The 21380-nt window shown below is 36.6% G+C and overlaps 1 protein-coding gene across 30 annotated transcripts in view; it reads left to right on the plus strand.

The window, feature by feature from the left end:
* lrrfip1 (LRR binding FLII interacting protein 1) overlaps positions 1–20000 on the plus strand; it is a 145768-nt gene extending 125768 nt beyond the window's left edge. For 24 of the 30 annotated variants that reach the window (XM_008113628.3, XM_062960623.1, XM_062960662.1 and 21 more), the window contains 3 exons: positions 1009–1101; positions 2272–2413; positions 3384–7230. In XM_008113628.3, coding sequence (XP_008111835.2) covers positions 1009–1101; positions 2272–2413; positions 3384–5713 — 2565 coding nt within the window. In that variant the 3' untranslated portion in view covers positions 5714–7230. Of the gene's footprint in view, positions 1–1008; positions 1102–2271; positions 2414–3383; positions 7231–10804; positions 10855–14310; positions 14426–15378; positions 15459–16626; positions 16732–19044 lie in introns of those variants that run through there. The other 6 variants (XM_062960681.1, XM_008113674.3, XM_062960776.1 and 3 more) reach the window with 3 other exon arrangements.
* Positions 20001–21380: the final 1380 nt, after the last annotated feature.

The following is a 21380-nucleotide window of genomic DNA, read 5'->3' on the forward strand; positions in this document are numbered from 1 at the left end:
GCAAGAACAACCAAATGAGGGAGCTTCTAAATGTAATGTTGTTCAGTGAGAGTTTGACTACCTGCTTTAAGACAAGTCATACTCATAGCTTATATATTAATAGTCCATTCACTCATACAAAGTGCATTAACCGTAATTTCAAACCACAGGAAAGCTACCACTTTCTGAGGTTCTGTGTAAAAAGACAGATATAAATAGAGTCAACAATAACAAAAATGATTACACTTTACATAACAGAAGAATTCAGCAACAGAGTCTTATCTTTGGAGCATTCTTTGCCCATTAGGTTTCAGCAGAAAAAGTCAGAATGGTTTCTTCTTACAGTGAAGTAACAAGAAATTTCCTCTTTATTTTTCTAAATACTCTAGATTATATTCAGGATTCTTTGCTACAGCTCATTTTGTGTCCTCCCTGATACACTGATAGCTGGGGTTTGAGTGTAGAGCTAAGCATACTGTAGTACTCAGTGTGTTACATTTCCACTATCTTGTGGCTTTTGTAACACCTTAGCCTTTACGATGACAAAAGGAGGCTTTAAAATTATACTGATCTACGTTAGCTTACTATTTTTATGTGCAGCCCTTTTAATAAAAAAAACAAACAACCCTAACCATAAAAGGGAGAACAAGAAGACCAGGATAAAAATCAACATTTGTGATGTTAGGCTGGTGATATGGAGCATCTCTCAAACCAAAATGTGTAAGATCCAAGCCCAACATCGCAAAGCATGATTCTTGTCCTGAGCATTTGATTATTGCTCAGTCTGTTCTGACATGGTGCACTGATGCAAATACTACTTACTAAGACCCTGTAAATGCCTTTAATAACACCCACAAACACTGTAGTGAGATTCCTTTCTCCTCTTGCATGTAAATCCCATTATTCTTTTGCATATCTGAAATCTACCCATTCTTATTGCTAATTTTCCTTTATCTTTATTTTTCCCCGTCCTCCTTTTCTCCTCTTGTTGTCTCTTTATCTTCTGCTTGTCCCTAAAAAAAACCTCAGGCATTAGAGAGGCAGAAAGAGTTCTTTGATTCCATAAGAAGTGAGCGAGATGATCTTAGAGAGGAGGTGGTTCTGCTGAAGGAACAATTGAAGGTACGCAGAAACAATGGAAGACAACATCCTAAAAGGAGTAAATAATGATTTCTTTCTCTATACCAGAGAAGAAGCTGGCTAGAGCTCCGAAGTTATGATGAGCAAATTGTTAAAACATTGGCAAAGTGGGAAAAATCTTTATTTCTAAAGTTTTATGCTATACACATTTCTGCCAATGTAATTCAGTTACTTTTGATTAAGTAGTATAGAATAAGTATAGATTAACATTGTAATTTGACTGAGATTTTAAGACATCCCCAATTTTATAAACTGATATTGTATATGCTTTCCCTTATGCCAGAAGAGCGTTTTCTCCTTCAAAATGTATCAGAAAAAAAAATGAAAGTAGACAGTCCCTGGGTTATGGGCAAGATAGGTTCTGTAGGTTTGTTCTTCAGTTGAGTGTGTAAGTTGGAACAGAGATTTTTTTTGATATAACTCCAGCCTTTTTTTAAAAAAAAAGTTTTGGATAGCAAAGGGTTAACAACCCTGTAGTGTTTATTTTATTGTCTGTGCCCCTGTTCAGAAGATTTCACCTCACTTGCTGTCCTGTGATAATTGGATTTTGAAAAAGGTGGGTTGCTGTGGAAATAAGGATAAAGCTTCAGTGGAGAGACCTTTTCCCCATAACTCTTCCAGGAGTGAATTTCCCTTCCGAGGGGTATATTTCCTCTCACTTGCTCACCCCCGTTCTTAACTCAAAGTTGAATGTAAATCGGATGTCTGCAACTTAATGCCCCTCAGAGCATAGAGGAGGGGGGGGAGGGTAAGAGTTATTTGGGAATCCAGCATGGTTTAGATTAGAAACTGGAGTGCTAAACTTAAAAAATCCATCCTTGTTTAGGTATATAATTCACTTTGGTTCAGATGGCTTTGGGCCAAGTGGACCAAATCTTACATTATCTTCATGAGACAATAACATGTTTTCCTGATCTTACACGGAGGGATGACAAGAATAAAAAATAACTAAGAATTGATATTTTTCCAGAGAAACATTTCTTTAGCCATTTAGGTTTTCTGTCACAGTCTTTCTTATATCAGCTGTATTTACCTGTCCTCATACAATTCTTTATACTCATACTCATGTCCTCTTTGCACCATCTTTATTTCAGGTCTTTGCAAACAAATTGCACGTGATGTCATATTGTTACTTTGTTGTTTCACTTACAGCAACATGGAATAATCCCCAATTTAGAGGTAGCTACCAATGGAGAAACCTCTGGTGGCCTTCATAATGATGGACTATCAAGTTCTTCCAAGATGGTCTCAGGCACAAGTCACATCCCTGGGGGACCTGGGGATGGCACGCTTGGTAAGTGTTGGCTTTCTGCTGTGTGTTTTTAATTGCTAGCTTTGCTTGAAATCTTTTATAATCTGAACAACTAACTAATCACTAGCATGCTGCTTGTTCAATCACTTCTGTACGTTTGACTTTTTGCTTAATGCCAATGATCACTCCAAGCGTATTACCTTTTTCTTTGCTTTTAACAGGGAATGCTAAAGTAGTTCCTTTTATTCCCCAAGGTCCAGAGGTGGGAATTATTCAAAGAGATCCTAGCTGTCTGGCAAGCCTGTACACATTTTCTTTAGACAACTCTCATCCAAAATGTTGTGAGCAATTCTGAAGTTACCCCAGTCTCCAGCAACATATGGGGAAAGTCCAGAAATTATACTTGAGATTTTGTAAAATTGGACTAGTAATACACATTACTAATATTCTTTGTGCTGACTTCCATGTTTTACCGCAAAATATTGTTCTTTTTAGCATCATAGTAGTAATTTTTCTAAGAGCTACATTTACAAGGTGTCCTATTATTTTCCATGCCAATTGTAAAAGAAAACACTTTTAGGCCAAAGAAGTACTAAAAATTGCCAGGCAAATCAGAAGCGCAAAATTTGTACCTTTGGGAGGAAAATTGAGACATTAAATGTGTATAATTCCAGTTATACAGATGTGAACACTGGAAATGCATGGCTCGAGTTACCATATTTTTAAAAAGAATATTGAAAGTGGGTATATTTATATGTAAACTTTATCATCAGTAACATGGATAGATGCAGTGCAGTTGATAGTCGGGCTAGAGATGCATTTTGCTCATCATCTTACTAATTCAATTGCTGCTTTGCCTTCACATAATTGGCAAAAGCTGATCTTTCTTAACCAGTTCTTTTTGATTCCTTCTCTCTTCTGGGTTTTAAGTGGGGAGGTAAGCATTAAATATAACAAGATTAAATAGTTTCCCTACAATGTGGTCCCTTCAACTTTCTTAATAATCTTTTAGGAAGAGCCAATGAAGTGGAGATGAAAAATGAGATTGTGGAGAATGTGGGGAAAAGAGAAATCTTGCAGAATACTGAGCATGAGGAACACACAGAGGAGACTAAGGAGCAGGAAATTGTACAGGAGTGTTCGGAGATAAAGACGTTGCATGCAGATGAAAATGCGGAGGCAGAAAAAATCACTGAAGGCAAAGTTGCGTCAACTTTGGTATTAAATAGTGGACTTGAGGAACCAGCTAAAAGTCACACAGAGCATGTCCCAGAAATTGTTTATTCCCCTAAAAATAGTGACGTAGTTGAATTTTGCATAGAAGGGGGCTCACTTGGTTATACGTCAGAAGGGAAAGAGTTGAATGAAAATGTTGTAAATAAAATTAGTAATCAAAGTAAAGAAACAGCTCCAGGTATTGAGGTTGGTGAAACAATACATACAGGTTTAGAAATGCTTCCCCAAAAGCAAAATAATGAAAAACTAACAGATATTGTAGTTGATGTGGGAGAGGACAATAATAATGAAATATTTCAGGAAGCTTTAGATTTTGTGAATGACAGCCAAAAAGCAGCTTCCAGTCATTCAGAAACACCAGGCTTGGCAGGTGATATGCTTTCAAAAACATCAGCTATTCATTCTGATATCAAACTATCAGAAAACAAAATTATTGAAGTTGATTTGCTTATTAAAGATCAAGGTATTACAAAAACCGATAAAGAACAGCAGGATGAAAATGAGGCTGATGGAACTGATGAAGATGATGAGATGGAAAATTTAGTTCAACAGCAGAGCGATAAAATAGATTCTCCAGTCGAACATACAGAAACAGCCTGTACTAGGGAACAGACACCAGGTGACCTTATGGAGGAACAAAAACAAGTAGAAGTGGAAGAAACACAGACCTCATCTTCTAACCATGATGCATTCACTGAAGAGGAAAGTATTGAGCAACAGCTAGAAGCAAGTGAAGATAATCTTGGGGAAAGCCTTGCTAAAGGGACCGAGCAGAGAGAAACTGTGTTAAGAATTCAAGAAGAAAATGCAGTTTCTGAAAAAAATAAGCAAAATAGCATGACAGACGTCCATCCAGAAAACATTGTTGTAGATGGCGTAGAGCAGAATGAATGCCAGATGCATGAGAGAAAGCAGTTAGATCTCAAGGATGATTCTAGAAAAGGCAGTGAAATAAAACCTGAAATTGTAAATGATGAAAAAACTTTGGTTGAGATCCCATCTAAAATTGAAGATGATGATGCTGATAGTCAAGATAATCCAGCATTTACAGAAGAACCAAGAACAGAAAGACAAGACGAAAGTTTTCCAGGACTGGATGCAGTTTCTGAAAAAAATGATAAGCAAAATAGCATGACAGACGTGCATCCAGAAAACATTGTTGTAGATGGTGTAGAGCAGAATGAATGCCAGACTCATGAGAGAAAGAAGTTAGATCTTGAGGATGATTCTAGAAAAGGCAATAAAATAAATTTTGAAATCATAAATGATGAAAAAACTCCGGTTGAGATCCCATCTAAAAGTGAAGATGATGATGCTGATAGTCAAGATAATCCAGCATGTACAGAAGAACCAAGAGCAGAAAAACAAGACGAAAAATTTCCAGGACTGGATGTTGCTGCAAATATTCTCATAGAAGATGTTGAGGAAGTATGTAAAAGAAATGAAGAGGACGTGAATTTCACAAAGACAGAAGAAAAGGTTATAGATGCTGTTCCAGATCTTGAGGCTGTTGATCTGAAGCTTGAGAAAGCTGAATTCAGTAATCAAAAGAGAGATTCTGATAGTGAAGACGAACATTTGGAAGAATATCATGAAGCCTCTGATTTCAGTGAGTCTTCCTTTGGAGAATTAAAAACAACTGAAAGGAGTGAAGACCAAGGTAATGAACTAGAAATAAATGATCAAAAAACCCAAGAGACAGATGGGACTGCAGAAAGTGCATTGCAGGATGTCATAAAAAAAGATAATGAAAATAGAGAGAAAGAAAGACCTGTTGGAGAAGACAAAAAGGAGAAGGACTACCAAATCTCAATGGATGAAATGGGAAGTGAGAATGTGTTGACCAAAACCAAAAATACACAGCAGGAAAAAGAAGCTGACCATTTGCAAACTGATGCTGCCATTTCTGAGCCACCAGAGGCCCAAAGTGAAATGTTAGAAGATTCCAACAAAAGGATATTAGAAGAAATCAGCTCAGAACAAATTGCTGCATATACATTAGAGCAGTTGGAAAAGCTAGGGCTAGCTCAACAAGAAAGCCAACCGGACACCCAGGTGGGTCGAAAGGGTAAAGGTAAATCTCGTGAAGATTGTGTTATGTCGTAGCCTCGAAGGTAGGTTGTCGTTGCATATTTCTCATAGCTGTCTAATATGTTACAGAGCAAAAAGGCACTTTTATACAAAAAAATTGAGGACATCACTGTCTAATTTTTGATTTATAGAAAACAGTTTCACAATAACCAGTTTTTAGACAACGACAGTTTATACAATTTGTTATCTCCATCAATAATGGCTACATAAGAAGGTTTTTGTACTTTTTAGGTTTACTCACTGTTTATAACTAAACTAAGTCATTAATAATACTAATTTCTAATTTCTTTTTCATATGCCATTAAGGTGATACTATAATATTTTATCTTTTCAGTATTTTAGTGACAGGAAGGATTTGATAGTTTTTAGGAACTGATAACCTGGAGAACATATTCCTGAGACACAGTGGTCAGACACATTTATATTTCATTCCATTTTTATAAAGCACTGTAGCTTCAGCAGCCTTTGAAAATGCTGATAGATTGCTGGAAATTATACCATGTGCATGTATCTTGACACATTTCAAAGTAATGTCACTTATATGGCCAAATAATAGTTAGCTCAATATAAGAATTGTGTTTTTCAAAAGTTGTATATGAGGAACTCAGCCATTTCATTCATTGAGCTAGATTTAGAACAATTTAGACTTTATTGAAATCAAGGAGACAAGTTATTCATAATAACTTTTCGTTCTGATTACATTGAAACCTGAACTAGACTGACTTCATCTGAATCTATTCCATTAGGCTTAAATCAAGTCATTCCTCCCAGCTAAAACGGAAATCAATGGAAACTTGTTAAGTCCACACACACATAAGTGCCACTCATTCAATGGGTCTGTTCTAGTTGGGACTAAGTATTGAATTTAGGTCATTCTGTTTAACATAGCCTTTTAAACATATATGTATGTGTATGTGTGTGTAAGAAAGTTTCAGTTCACGTTATGCTTAATTATTCTTTCAAATGTTTACTGCGTATTATAACAAACCAAATGATTTTCCTAAGGCTTTATATCGTATGTTGCATTTCCCCCCAGAATGATCAATATATGTGAATATTTCATATTTCAAATTTACCTTTTCCTCTCTGCAGGGATGTTGACAAATCTGAATGTTTCAAATGCCTTAATTATTGTTTTAGAGCACAAAACCAAAGATGAAAACTGCTGTCCTATACATAAAGTCCCTCTTTAACCTACTGCCTTAAAATCAACATATAAATTGATTTTGAGTATTTGATACAATAAATATTGATGTTTTTCATGTATGAGCATGTGATTTCCTTATGTGTACTAACTAGGAGTATTTTATTGCATACATATTTTAAATATTAAAATTAAAAGCTGTAAACCTTGAAAATCATAGACATATAGCACTGTGACAAATAATAAATACTCTCCTTGTATGCGGGTAATAAAACACCAAAAGAACAGACCATATGTAATGCACATTGATTTGTATATAGTAGAAATAAAAATATATATACTTTAAAATGTATCTTGCCCACTGGTTATAAAGCTGCTTATAATCAAATGGATCCTTCTAATGTTTTATATGAATGTGTCAAACTTGTGTTAACTCATTTTGAGCTGTCTTTACTGCTTTCTTAAAATATTGTAGTTGTTTGCAAAAGCAAAGGATTTGTCTTATAGCCAATACAGTACAGTACTGAAAGGATTTAAAATCAGCAACTTCAGACTTAACTAATAAGATATTTTCTTTTAAAAAATAGTTTCTTTGAGAAATAATTTTCCATGCTGTGGGCAGCAAAGACATAAAACAATATTAGAAGATATGGTGCGTAAGATCAGCCAGTTTGAACGCTCAATACAATGTCAAAGATGCATGTCTGAAAAGATCAGCCTTGAGCAGCTGCTCTAGAGACTTGGTTGTGAACTACATTAAGAAGAATTTCCTGACAGTAAAAGCCTTGGAAGTGGGTGGAATCTCCTTCAATGGAGGCCTTTAAACAGATGCTGGGTAGCAATCTCTTGTGAGAATGTTAACGCACTATTCTTGCATGGCAGGAAATCTAACTATATGGTCATTGTGGTTCCATTTAAACCTATGATTCTTGAGCATATAGATACGCTCATTTCCAAACTGATGTTTGCCCTTCCTTCCATGATTGTTAACACACCTGCAATTGTTTTCTTTCTGGTTTGTTATGAATATTTCTGAATTCTATGGAAAGCAGTGACAGAATCCATTGCATGTAGGCCTTCAATAAAGCTGCCACTGCTGATTACATGAACTGGAGTAAGTTCATATTGCAAACAAGTCTTTCAGGCAGGTAGCTGTATAGAAACCACTCACTTTTTGTGTTCATAAATTTCTATGTAATGGGAGAAACCGATTTTTCATTTAGGGATTGCATACTCATTCCTTCTACAAACATGTGGAATTAATAATACCAATAATATTGGATCTGTAGTGCCTCTATAAGTTGAGCTAGTTACGACTAGCTTTGATCAAATTTCTTAGTGAGCAGTGATGAATATCAAACAAAATGAACTATTCAGATTTCATGTGATAAATTAATATAAGCCTGTAGTCATTCCTTACATAATTAGAGATTCATATCCAGTGTTTACAGTTAAATTGTTATTGTTATATGGGGTGCCTGTAAGCTATGACATGCGCCCTCTGTGATAATGGCCATTTTAACTAATCATACAGGGATTAATTGTTAAGGATTTCTTCACTGGCGATAACAAAGAAAACTGTTGGTGACTTACTGCCCATCCCTACTGCTGTTCTAAGGTGATGTCCTGTAAAATAATGACTATATTAATCTATAACTCCCTAACCGCTTGGAAAGAACCATATTTGGGGAGACAGGAGCAATTGTTGTGGGGGAAAGAATACTGTTATTGCAGTTACTAATTGCTTGCCTTTAATTCGCTTGCCTCGAATAACTCATTGAGTCACATAATGAAGCAGACTGGACTGAGAAGAAAACTTCCTTGGTGCTGGATTCTAGCATAACTTCACTACCTTTAGTTTCATTAATGGCAATTCTCTTTTTAATGTCTACATTGAGGGGTGATGGTTCTACACCATTATATAATATTCAGACATTTTAAAGTAAGTAAATTATCTAACATTGCGCAATTCAGCTGCCATTGAATTTGATCCAAAATACACATAAATATTTGGTGTTTGTCTTGTGGGAGTAACTTTTCTATGTTAATTTAACATCTGTAATCTAATTGGTGAATGTATCAAAGGTGACCCCACATAGGTGAGTGAGCAGTTTACAAGGGAAAACGTATACCATTTGTTTGTTCACATGCCAGCGTCCCTCCTGCCCAGTGTCTATCTAGAAAGGATTGCATCACAAAAAAGCAATTTCCACATGATTGCTATTATTGTTGCTGTTGTTGTTAACTTTGTTTATAGCCCACCTTTCTACCCATTGGGACTCAAGGGGCTAACTACCATAATACAGTTCTGTGTTGAATAATTAAAATTCTTCATCCAAGTTATGCTATTGACTATCTTGAACTCTTACATAATAATTCTTAATTTATATGGTAACAACACTACTGGGTCAAAAAAAGTTTCACAGCCTAAAATGTACTATATTTTGATCATTACTAAAGTAGTTGTCATCTCCATTGTCATCTCTCTTGAGCTGTATACATTTCTGAAACCATTTAACCTGTTAATAATCTTCTGTACTACAAATGGTGTATTTCATATCTGTAAAGTTTACAAATGCTAGGTAAGCTTTATTTTCTACTCCAGACATATATAGTTGTCCTAAATTTAAAAATAATAGGAATGCTTTGTTTACATAATTTGTAATAATAGCTTCATATAAGAAGTTTTATAATGTGAAATATTCCACTTATTATGTAACTGGTCATATAGACACCTACAGCTCCATAGAGACTTGGTGATCTAAATTTCTAAATGACACATAAGTAGTCCCACTTAATTAGTGAGGGTTTTATAATCGTTGAATTAACATTCAGCAGTAGATGCAGTGGGTCAATTCTGTTTGCTTGTAAGAAGAACATCGAGGTCAACAGCAAGAATGGGATTCATTTCTTTGCATCTCTCTTCCTGTTACAGTTTCTTATACATACCAGAACCACTCCAAACTGATGAAAAGTTTGGCAGGTGGAAAGGAAAGGGCCAGTGTACAACAGGAAGTCCACCCAGCTCTTTCATTGATTTTTCTCATCTGCTATAACAAATAGTTTCTGGGAAAATGCAGAAAAAATCTGAATACCAAGTAGTACCTCTTTCTGAAGAATAATGTTTCTGTGCAGTATGATATTACAGTTCTGTTATTTTTTGTCATGAGTTGTTGCAGAGTAAAGTTTTTAGGTATTGGTTGGGGGAAATAGGGAGAAAGGAGATGAAACTGCTATGAATGTCATTATCACTGCAGCAGGTTGGTTTTTGGGGGGTATATTCAGTTTCAAATAGAAAATGTGATGGAATCAGCAATCCCTTTATATTTGCCTTCTACCATGTGTGGCTTTTGTTTCATATGAAGAGAAAGGGAGTACTTGCTTTGGACATCCTAGATTTTTAACAACTGCTTGTTCCCAAGTTCAAGAGGACAATAGCAAATGGTTTGGGATGGTACTCTCTTCTGGATTTGAAAGATGCACATTGAAATGTCTCTCACCCAGGAAAATGCAAAATCAGTATGTGCAGTTTCTTAATACAAATAAAGCACAAATCATGAAGACTTTACTGTTTCTAAGCTATGTGGCTCATAGTGTTTTGATGGTATCTTTCTAATGCTGTTCAAATGTAAAGATTGTGAGATTTTTGTATTCCAGTGCTTTGAACCTAGAATTCTTGCATGCTAACCCACAGTAGAAGAATAGCCACTTTGCATGCAGCTGGGTGCTTCTACTGAAGTGACAAGCATGCTTTGTGTGAGACTGGCATAACTCCCTTTGGGCGAAACCCTTTCCCAGTCCTGTTTGTGGCCTCATTTACCGTGGTACGTGCATAACTTCATTTATTGTTAGATCAGCTAACCATCATTGTTTCTCTTTTCAAAATTATACACATAACTTGGACTTCTTTGGTTTCACAATATCAACATTGAACTCTTCATATGTTTTTTCCCTCTTTATAGACATTAGATTGAGAAAACTTATTGATGAACGAGAATCTTTACTTGAACAGGTAATCTACATTTTTATGTTAAGGTGTTGTTTTTTTCCTGTACTCATTAAAATTAACTTACAAGATCACATCTTCCCATAAAGAATGGAATAAAATGAAAGGGCTCCTCTAAGCCAAACGAGAGCAAGTCCTTGGCCACTTCAGTAAGAAGAATTTCAAGTTTGAGTGTGATGATGGAAGTTTTAAGGTTGTATCAAATGTTCTGGGGGCCTTTCTAAAAGGACATTATCTGAAAAAGACATGTGCTTAGGTATTCTGTACAATGGCCTAAGTACACAAATCCCTGCCTAAAGTACATTGTCTTGTCACTTGACAATTGCTGAGTGACTGTCTTCACAATTCTGATATACTATGTTAACTTTAAACAGAGTCATACAAAACGTTGCATCCTTACTGACAACCTTTCCTCCCATAGTCACCTTCTCACACTAAGCATTCCAAAGGATTATTTCTTTACATAATTATAATGTCATAATCTTGGTAACCAGTGTAACAAATATGGTTTCCTAAAACCTTTAGTTTTGAAAAAACTCAGGGAGCTGTCATGGTTCTTTAGGAACATGCTGACAGTGTCTACAGGTTCTTCTTTATGCACCTGTTCTATTTAACAGAAGAGGTTCAAGTCACTTTGTTGATTTCATAAACCTAAACAGTTTGCATTTAAAGCTGTAAAGAAACATGTAATAGGTTAAAGTTGCTTATGAGCTTTTCTCCTGCCATCCCATAATTCATTACACCAGCAGTTCTTATCCTATGGAAATATGTGTGTCTTTACAGTTCCTGTGCATCACATACATGGACCTTCAGTACCCGTGCAAACCCCTTTTCAGAATATTCTCGAGTTGGAAGCTTTGATATCAGTCCCATCCACCCAGAAGTCAAAATGTTGCTTTAAATAAGTATTGCTTGAAGTATCTCTTTTTATTGCTTTTGAAATATACTCCAAGATACTTCTAACCTGTGGCTTCTCTGCTCTGTTTCCTCCTGATCTCAAGTAATGGCTTACATTTTGCTGAAAGAAAACTGAGAGCTGGCTTCACAGCTATCTTTAAATTTCTGAAGGGGTGTCATGTAGACAAGGAGCAAGCTTGTTTCCTTCTGCTCCGAAGAATAGGATGGGAATCAGATGGATCTGTATTACAAGGAAATAGGTTTATTTATTTATTTATTTGCAACATTTCTACCCCGCCTTTCTCACCAGAGGGGACTCAAGGTGGCTTACAAAACAGGCAAAATTCAATGTCAATAATACAAACCACAGTAATACAATAAAACATAAACATTTAAACGCCTAAATATAATCAAATAAAAACAGTATACAAAATTTAAAACATAATATTGCACAAGTCCTAGTCACCCAACCAAGTGAACTGTCTTATAGGTCTTAAATCTAAGCAATCTGTACGTGCATTTCTTGAGAATGAAAAGAAGAATACTTCACTGAAGCTGTATTGTTGATACTAGCTGTTACTGTTTGTTTTGTCTGAGAGGCATTGTCTGGCTTCTGTTAAACTTGGCTGCATCTCAAAAGATGCCAACTTCACAATTTTTATGAGAGGAAAAAAGTATGGGATTGTATTCCTGTTTTCACACCTTTTGACATGCAGTTGTTTCCTGCCTAAAATGCATAGGATTGTTATTGCAAAAAAATATAAACACCATCTACAACTGTGTCTTTTCTTGTTAGAGTCTCACTTATCCAACATAAACGGGCCGGCAGAATGTTGGATAAGCGAATATGTTGGATAATAAGGAGGGATTAAGGAAAAGCCTATTAAACATCAAATTAGGTTATGATTTTACAAATTAAGCACCAAAACATCATGTTATACAACAAATTTGACAGAAAAAGTAGTTCAATATGCAGTAAGGCTATGTAGCAATTACTATATTTACGAATTTACCACCAAAATATCACGATGTATTGAAAACATTGACTACAAAAATGCGTTGGAAAATCCAGAACGTTGGATAAGTGAGTCTTGGATAAGTGAGACTCTACTGTACCCTGAACTTCTGCCTATGTTCCCAGTAGTACTGCAGGCAAAGCAAAAGCTACTGCTTTTATCAGACCTTGTAGACTCATTACAAGTCTATGCTACTCAGAACAGATGCCAGAACTCTATGTGAGATATTAGCTTCTTATTAAAGCTGGAGAATGTATACTTTTCATGGTAATTTGTTTTCTCCGATTTGATAAGTAAGAGGGTCTCATATTGCCTTTAGAACCTGCATCATCATCTTGTGAGGTTCATTCCTACTTCTCTATATGGTTATCTCTACTATGATACTACACTTCCTTGACATGTAGCTCTTGTTCATTTGGGGCTTAGGGCAATCGCAATGTCTCACTAGGCAAGCTGGTTTTGTATCCTTCAGATTGTCTTGCTTTGCACGATTCTGAGATTGGACATGAACTTCCTGCCCAAAATTGTATCTTGCCTTTCCACCTGAGCTTTTATTCCTCCAGATTTCCCTTCATAAACAACTTGGTCCCTGGAGTATTGATAAAAGTTTTTGTCCGACTGTATCTTTCCAAAATACCCATACACTATGAATGAGGCTTATTCCAACAAATAGATTTCTTTTATTATCATCATCTCTTATAAAATGGCAATTCTACCACTGCCCTGGTCTATCAGAAGTCATTATATGTATTCCTTGTATCTACATCCTTGGCATTCCTTTATCTTTTCCAAAAGAAAAGATACTGCCCAGTCTCAGTTTTCCTTTTTCATCTAGCACACTGGTGCCCAACCTTTGGTCCTCCAGGTGTTTTGGATTTCAATCCCAGCCATCTTAATCAGCTGTTAGGAATTCTGGGAGTTGAAGTCCGAAACACCTGGAGGACCAAAGGTTGGGAACAGCTGATCTATCACTATCTGAGCTCATGAATATGGGTGTTTCATAAGGGATCTCTCTTCATGCAATCTTGACTTTTCTATCATCCTGCCTAAGTTAGTTGGCTATGTATTCATGTATGTGCTGCTCCAAAACGGCAATGAAGCTGAGAAAAATTGCTTCCCTGTAACAATGGTTCTTGAAACAGTAAACTGTATATTCAGGGAACCCATCCTTCTTCTCGTGTCAGACTCTGTGTTCAAGTTCAGGTTTCATCTTTTCTCACACTGCCATGAGACTTACTGGGAAATGAGTGGGAACAGTAGAAGCTCTACTCTTAAAGATGGGGTAGTAAATTAGGGGGTAGGGCTCTTGCTAAAGCTCAGTTCCAGAACAGACTGCACAAAGCACAGAAATCCCATGTTTGGATTCTTAGATGATCACTAAAAGAACTATAGCTACAGGCAAGCAGGCTATTTTCCCATTCAGATGTACCTGCTTACGGCAGAAATTTCCAGAAATCAAGAGTTCTTTAATTATCTTACTCATATTTTGCTTTGCTTATATTGATTAGCTTATTTTAAATAAGTTGATTAAATTGTCTTTGGATTTCAGGTTAAAAACTTCAAAGCACAACTGGAAGAAAAACAGAATGGTAAAATGCAGAATATGCATTTGGAGGAGGAAGTACTAGAAAATGGCACAGAGACACATGCGGTTGATCTCCAAAGTAAGATTAATCCCCATATTGAAGAAAATATGCTTGTCTGTAACAGTAGCTAACTCTCTCCACAGACACAAAGACTAAATTAGATAGAATTAAAGTGGGCTCTCTGTTATATAGCACACCAGCATTCCTCATGTAAGGGTAAAGCTCCCTCCCTAAGCTGAATACCCATTATGTCTGCAAGTTCTTTCCAGTTTTTTTCTATTATCAATGAATGTGGGCATAGTTTAATAATTCTATAAAGTTAACATTCTATTTGTTCTGTGGCTAAATGTGTTAATAATTCCATTTATATGTGGTAACCAATACATATTAGTGAGATTCTTATTGTGGAGACTGTGTGTATGCTTTCCAATTTGGAAAGAAAAGTTGATTTCCATTTGTTGACTTCTAAGTTTTATGTGTGGGTCTCAGATATCCAGTTTCCTCAGAATGTTAGCCATGAATACACTGGACCCTTGGTATCTGCTAGGGTTTGGTTTCAGAACACTCCATAGATATCAACATTCAAGGATTCTCAAGTCTCAATGGCATACATAGTAAATTGCATTCCTTATATAACATGGAAGACTTAAGCTTTGCTTTTTGGATTTTTAAAATATTTTCAAGCCACGGGTGGTTGAATCCATGGATGCAGAATCCACTGATGCAAAGGGCCAATTATATTATCTATAATGTAACAAATGAGTTCCTACTTGGATTCAGGTGTAAAGCAGAAAACAGCCAGATTTCAAGGAATGTATGGACTTTATTAAAGGAGTTTTATGAGCTGTTAGAACATAAGACATTTCGTGTTTGTCCTTGAGGAAAGAGTGCATTTTAATAACTACATTTTAGACTTTGACTAAATTGCAGCATATTTATTCTGATTTCCCAGGAAATTTTGGGATAGAAATTTACTCCAGGCTTTATCCGATGACTAATGAAATTGTGTTTTGTTTTGTTTTTATTTTTAGGAGATGCAAATAGACAAATCAGTGACCTCAAATTTAAGCTTGCAAAATCTGAACAAGAAATTACAGCACTGGAACAGAATGTATGTTTTTGATGTTCTAAGATCCTTCAGCTATTTACATTGCTTGCTATTTCTTTATTTAATTTTGGGAACCCAGGCAATAGTACTTCAAAACATCTACTGAAATTACTGTCTAGACTTGTGTATAAATTGACCTTATGTATTAGTTGAGGGCAGGTTTTGGGGTCAGAATTACGGATTTTGATGTGACCTATGGATGTGTCAAGGGTCATTCAATAGAGAGAAGGGAGGGCTAATGCCACCTCAGGGATCCAGTTGCCCCTGACCATCAAATTTTTTGCTAAAAATGCCCAGCCTTATGCAGGAATATATACTATAGTGTACATTATTTGTATATCTATTTCAGACGTTGATTGATATAAATGTAATAACATTTTTCTCTAGATTCACTTCAAGTTTATTGCATGTTGTTCTGCTAGTGGCAATACCTTCTGCAGGGTCTTAAGTAAATGCTGGGACAAAGCTTAGAAACCTAGTTGAGAGGTTGGTGATCTTGGGTTGTTTCTAGAAAAATAGTGTAAAACCAATGTTTCAGATTGTTAAAGTGGTATTTGCCTTGGGGAGAGGGGAATAGTGAGTATTCATATTATTTAAAGTTTATCTGATGATTTGACTGCTTTTACATTATCTCCCCAGATAGTTACAAAATTAGTAGGTCATATCTACTAATCTACAGATGAACAATTTTGAGAAACTCATCGATGTCTTTTTTTTAAAGACAGCAATTCTAAATAGTTTCCTGATCAGAACTCATTGAAGTGTTCCCCACTCATTTTAGAAGCAGAAATTCTGTTAACCCTGGGATCCCAGACTGTTTCTGGACCCAGAACCAAGTCCTGGTTGTGGCCTTTAGTAATCATTGTGTGTTACCAGATTTGTTTGCCTGAATGTATCCTGATGAAGAATCTCCATCAGAGATTCTTCTCTCCTACTTATCTGAAGTAGGACAGAAGGATATTGAGAAAATATGTTTTTAGTAGTAGCACCCTAGCTTTGAAGTCCCCTCCCTAGAGAAGCTCCCTAGGGTCTTGCTGGCAGTCTGCAAAGACCTTCTTGTCCAGAGGGTCTTAAACTGATGTTGACCTGATTTGTTTTGGTTCATATATAATTGTTATGCTATGGTGGTAGTGCACCACTTCTACCTTAACAGTAAGTTTTTTCGTGCTAGGTAATAAGACTGGAAAGTCAAGTTGCTCGCTATAAAATGTCTTCAGAAAGTGCTGAAAGAATAGAAGATGAGCTGAAATCAGAGAAACGTAAACTCCAAAGAGAGGTAAATTTGTACTAGTGAACAATTTTAAGTAAAAATGTTAAAAATTAACACCAGAAATACTACACAAGATTAAACACCCCCCCCCTCTGATCAATAAGACACTTAATATAATTGAAAAGTTGTTCCAAAGACATCTTATTACGCGTCTAGGTGGACCTAAATAGATGTTGAATGACTTCAGTGTGTGCCATTCCAAGAAACTATTCTAAATGTTGAAGATTAACTTTTCTTATGCAGCCCAATATTGGGAAGGCGCCTACAGACAATCGGTTCCTCACAGCTGTTGGGAAGTTTAATGATGATAGTGCAGTGAATGGCTTTGTGTTTCTGTACTAGAATAGCAGACCGCAGCTGATAGGAAAAGCTCCCCACATAAGACGTTGGAGAATTTCTGCCACTCAAATTAAAGAGGTCTTTACTTTAGGGGATTTGTGGGCACGAACTAGTAAACACATGCACATACAGAAACACTAACACTCCAAAACACAGCTAAAATAAATGCACCAGGCAACACTGATAGCCTGGACAAAACACCCAAAAGGGAAAAACTGAAACAACATAGAAAACACAGTGGGAAACTTAATGTGCAGACAGACAAAGCCTTTTCTAAGCTTTTTCATCTAGGTTACTGCTCCTCCTATTCCTTTAAGCCAAAGGTTCCCAAACTCATCTGGGCTACTGGCCCCTTTTCAGAAAAAAATTACTGGAAATTTTTAAGTGAAGAAACAGAAAGATGCAGTGACATTCTTTTATTTATCTATGTTGTTACCTACATTTTACAACATGGTAAAGAAAGATGTTGTAAACAAGAAACTTGGCAGTATAAAATTATTTATTCATATCATCAATAGTAACAGCCACATTACACACAGAAAATAATTTTAAATGAGAAGGATGAACCTGGTGTGCTGCTATCAATGTTTTTAATGTTCAGCTCTATTTTTGTCAGCAGCATGAATACAAGTTTTAAATACTTATTGCACTTGCACTATTATTAACTGATTGTCACACAATTCAGAAACAATCTAAATTAAAGTTCATATATGCCACTTATTTATATCCTTGTACTCTAAAGTCACCACACATACATATTTCTACTGATGCTTGCTGAACTTCCCAACAATGCACAACACATTCACAAGCCAGCACTTGCTTGTTAAAACTACTATAACTTGCATTTTGTGTATTCATTTAGAAAATAATCACTATATGTTTAACTCTATGTTATGTAACAAATTAAACATTATTGAATGGTTTTCAGTTTTTTTTTCTTTCTTCATGTTTTTACTACCACCTTATTTTTCTTCAATGCCACTCCCAGTTACACCCCAGGCTACTAGCACCCCTCTGGATCGTTTCAGTGTTCCTCAGGTGGCAATATACCACTGCTTAAGTGGGACCCATCTTTCAGTTTCAATTTAAAGAATATCTTGGTGGAAGCTATGACATGAAAAACTATGGGCTTTCAGCTATTCCATCTTTTTCCTTTATTTTGAGTCTAATCCCACATATTAGAAAATGTCTGGGGCTTAAGTATGCCTGGAAACATAAGGTCTAGAACAGGGGTCCCCAAACTAAGGCCCCAGGGGCCACATGCGGCCCATCAAAGCCATTTATCCGGCCCCTGCAGCGGCAGCTCCCTCCTCCTCCGCCGAGGAAGGTGTGTGTGGCATGGGGTAGGAGGGAAAGGCGCACACCTTTCCCGTTTCCTCCCTCGCCTGGTGCATGCCTTCCAAAGCTTTGCTTGTTTATAATGGTATTTTAATCATTATTTAATTAATAATTATTAAGGGGTGCTTTGCTAGTTCTTTTGGTGCACAAAGATAGGAGGTTGGATTAAATGGCCCAAGGGGTCTCTTCTAACCCTCTTTATTATTTTTATTGTGATTATGATTAACATTGATGCTGTATTCCTGTTTTGTTTTGTTTTTACTTCAAAATAAGATATGTGCAGTGTGCACTGCATAGAAATTTGTTCATAGTTTTTTTAAAAACAACAACAACTATAGTCCGACCCTCCCAACAGTCTGAGGGACTGTGAACTGGCCTCCTTTTAAAAAAGTTTGGGGACCCCTGATCTAGAACAACTGAGGTGGAGCTCAATTGATCAGATTTCACAAAAGGCACCTTCGTATGTTTATGTGACATCCTCTTTATGTGACTGCACAGAGGAGGATCCCTTGAAAAGCAACCTTACTTTCCTGGTCCTTAAAATTGGAATTAATTCTGGTCACACTGTTTGTCAGGATGAATAAAATACTGCTTATGCTTCCTATACCTGGATTTGATTTTTGTTTGTTTATTTATTTTTAGCTTCGTTCAGCATTAGACAGAACAGAAGAACTTGAAGTAAGCAATGGTCATCTAATGAAGCGACTAGAGAAGATGAAAGCCAATCGGAGTGCTTTACTGTCCCAGCAATAGATGCCAGTGTTTATTGAAGACTACTTGACTGAAAAAACAACAATGCTGCCGAGGCTTATGTCTGTACCTGTTTGGGATGCTTTGTTTCATGCCTTCTGAGAAAGAGAGAAAAAAGTCCAAACACATGAACCCATTTTGCCATGTGCCACCATACGTCAAATGAGGTTCTTCTGCCTGCACAGAGTCAAACCTCCTGCACTATATGCATTAAAGTAGCTGCTCCAAATGCCTGTATTTGTTGGTGCCCTTCCATGCTGTCCTCTTGAAACGCATGCAGTGCAGTACAGTACCTGTATGCCATTAATAAGCACACTGGGCATTCTGTTTAGCGCCTCAACCAGAAAAGCACGGCAGCTGGCTGTTGACATTCTGAGAACAATACTGATTTTTTTTTAAAAAAAAATCTATTAAACTGGAACTTGAATTCTGTTCTTGGAAATGAGTGGCAAAAATGACTGTATTTGTCAGATGTATGGCAGTGTCTGCAACTGTAGCAAGAGCGATAATAGTGTTTTCATAGCAGCCTCCTTCTTTACAGAACACTGTGGAACCTGAAGCCATTATGAAGCAAAAGTCCTTCAGCAGAAATCGTGGAAGATGGTCTTGGAAGCAAAAGTGACCTTAAATGACTTTGCCAATAAAAACGTAAAAGGTTATGAGAGGAATTTTGCACCTATTCAATCGTAAACCTTATTTTATTTCAGGGTCAATAGGCAATAGCTTCACTTTAAAAAAAAGATCAGCTTTTTAGTTCTATTTAATCCCCGTATTTGGAATTTAAGTAAATGACTTGTTATAAAGGATGTAATGTTGCAAAAAAATAAAACTACGACCCCATGTTTTAAGACCTGGATCTTATCTTATATTGTGGTATATTAATAGTACCAATTGCATATCAGATGTGTCATAACTGTGGTCAATCTGCTACAGAAGTAGTCAGCCATTTTCTGAAAATGTTCTTTTGTCAACTATGTTCTCCCTTTTTTGAAAAGTCAGTAAAGCGACAATATTTATGTCAAGCCCTAATGCGATAAAGCACCAGATCTCCCTGATACAGAAAAAGGGCAATACTAATTATGAATGGATTTCCAAATACAAAGTATACTCAAATGGTACCAGACGCTCACTATCCTAATACAACCACTGCATTTCTTAATGTTCTTGGGATCTACCCAAACTAAGAGGTTTCCCAATACCATTGATTACACTGGTCAAAACACATTGTGGTGTCTCAAATGTTAGTCTCATTTGGGTATATTTGACCTGCTAATTCCAAAAATGGTGCCGGTTTTCCGCTATCAGTGTTAGTTTTTGAAATATATACATATGCCATCTACCAATCACCATATGCTTGTCCATAGAAAACCATGATAACCATATTTAAGAAACTGGAGCTGATGCGATTCATCCAATGCAATTTTTCTGACTCAAATAACCCCAGGAACAGGCCTGAAAACCAAGACCAAGGATTTATGATGTTGTTGGGTTGTGTTTATTACTTCTTTTTAGGAAGGATGGAAAATTAGTGTGGTAGCAACTCAGCTAATTACACTGGGTTGGATCCATCCTGGCAGAAGCACAATAGTAGGAGATGGGCTGCAGATGTTTTTGGACTTCATCTCCCAGATTTCCCAGCCAATCCCTGAATGATTTTGGGAGGCAAAGTTCAGTAACAAGTACCTAGGAGATGTACTCACAAGTGATAGAAGGACACAACTTCTGTTTAAGTTTTTCCACACACATACACCACTTGGCAAATCCTTGGACCCTCTGAAATCTTGGAGTTGGAAGAAACTTCAAGAGCCATCCAGTCCAACTCCTTGCCATGAAACTTGGAGGACACCCTGGAAAAATAGCAGAAACTGGGATGTTATGAACTTGGGGGGGGGGGGGGGGGGAATCAGGATTCTTTCCTTTTTGTGTAGCAGGATTTCCCTAGATGATAAACATTTCTATGGACAGGAGCCTTCAGCTTATGGATGGCAAAGACTGGGACCTGTTGCGGTTTATGCAGAATATAATTAATCAAAGACACAGTAGCTTCACAGAGATGAAAGAGGAAGCATAAATTTATTCTTGTTCAGCAGAGTCAAAATATATGTGTTAAGGAGAAAACCTCATTCTGGTGGTCATTATATGCAGGTGCTAATTAAGACCAGTAAGTTTGGGCCACAGCCAGTGGAGTATAACCGGGTGTGTCTTGGAATACATGGCGCTCTCTCCCT

This window comes from Anolis carolinensis, chromosome 1 (genome assembly GCF_035594765.1).
Source record: "Anolis carolinensis isolate JA03-04 chromosome 1, rAnoCar3.1.pri, whole genome shotgun sequence".
Taxonomy (NCBI): Eukaryota; Metazoa; Chordata; class Lepidosauria; order Squamata; family Dactyloidae; genus Anolis; species Anolis carolinensis.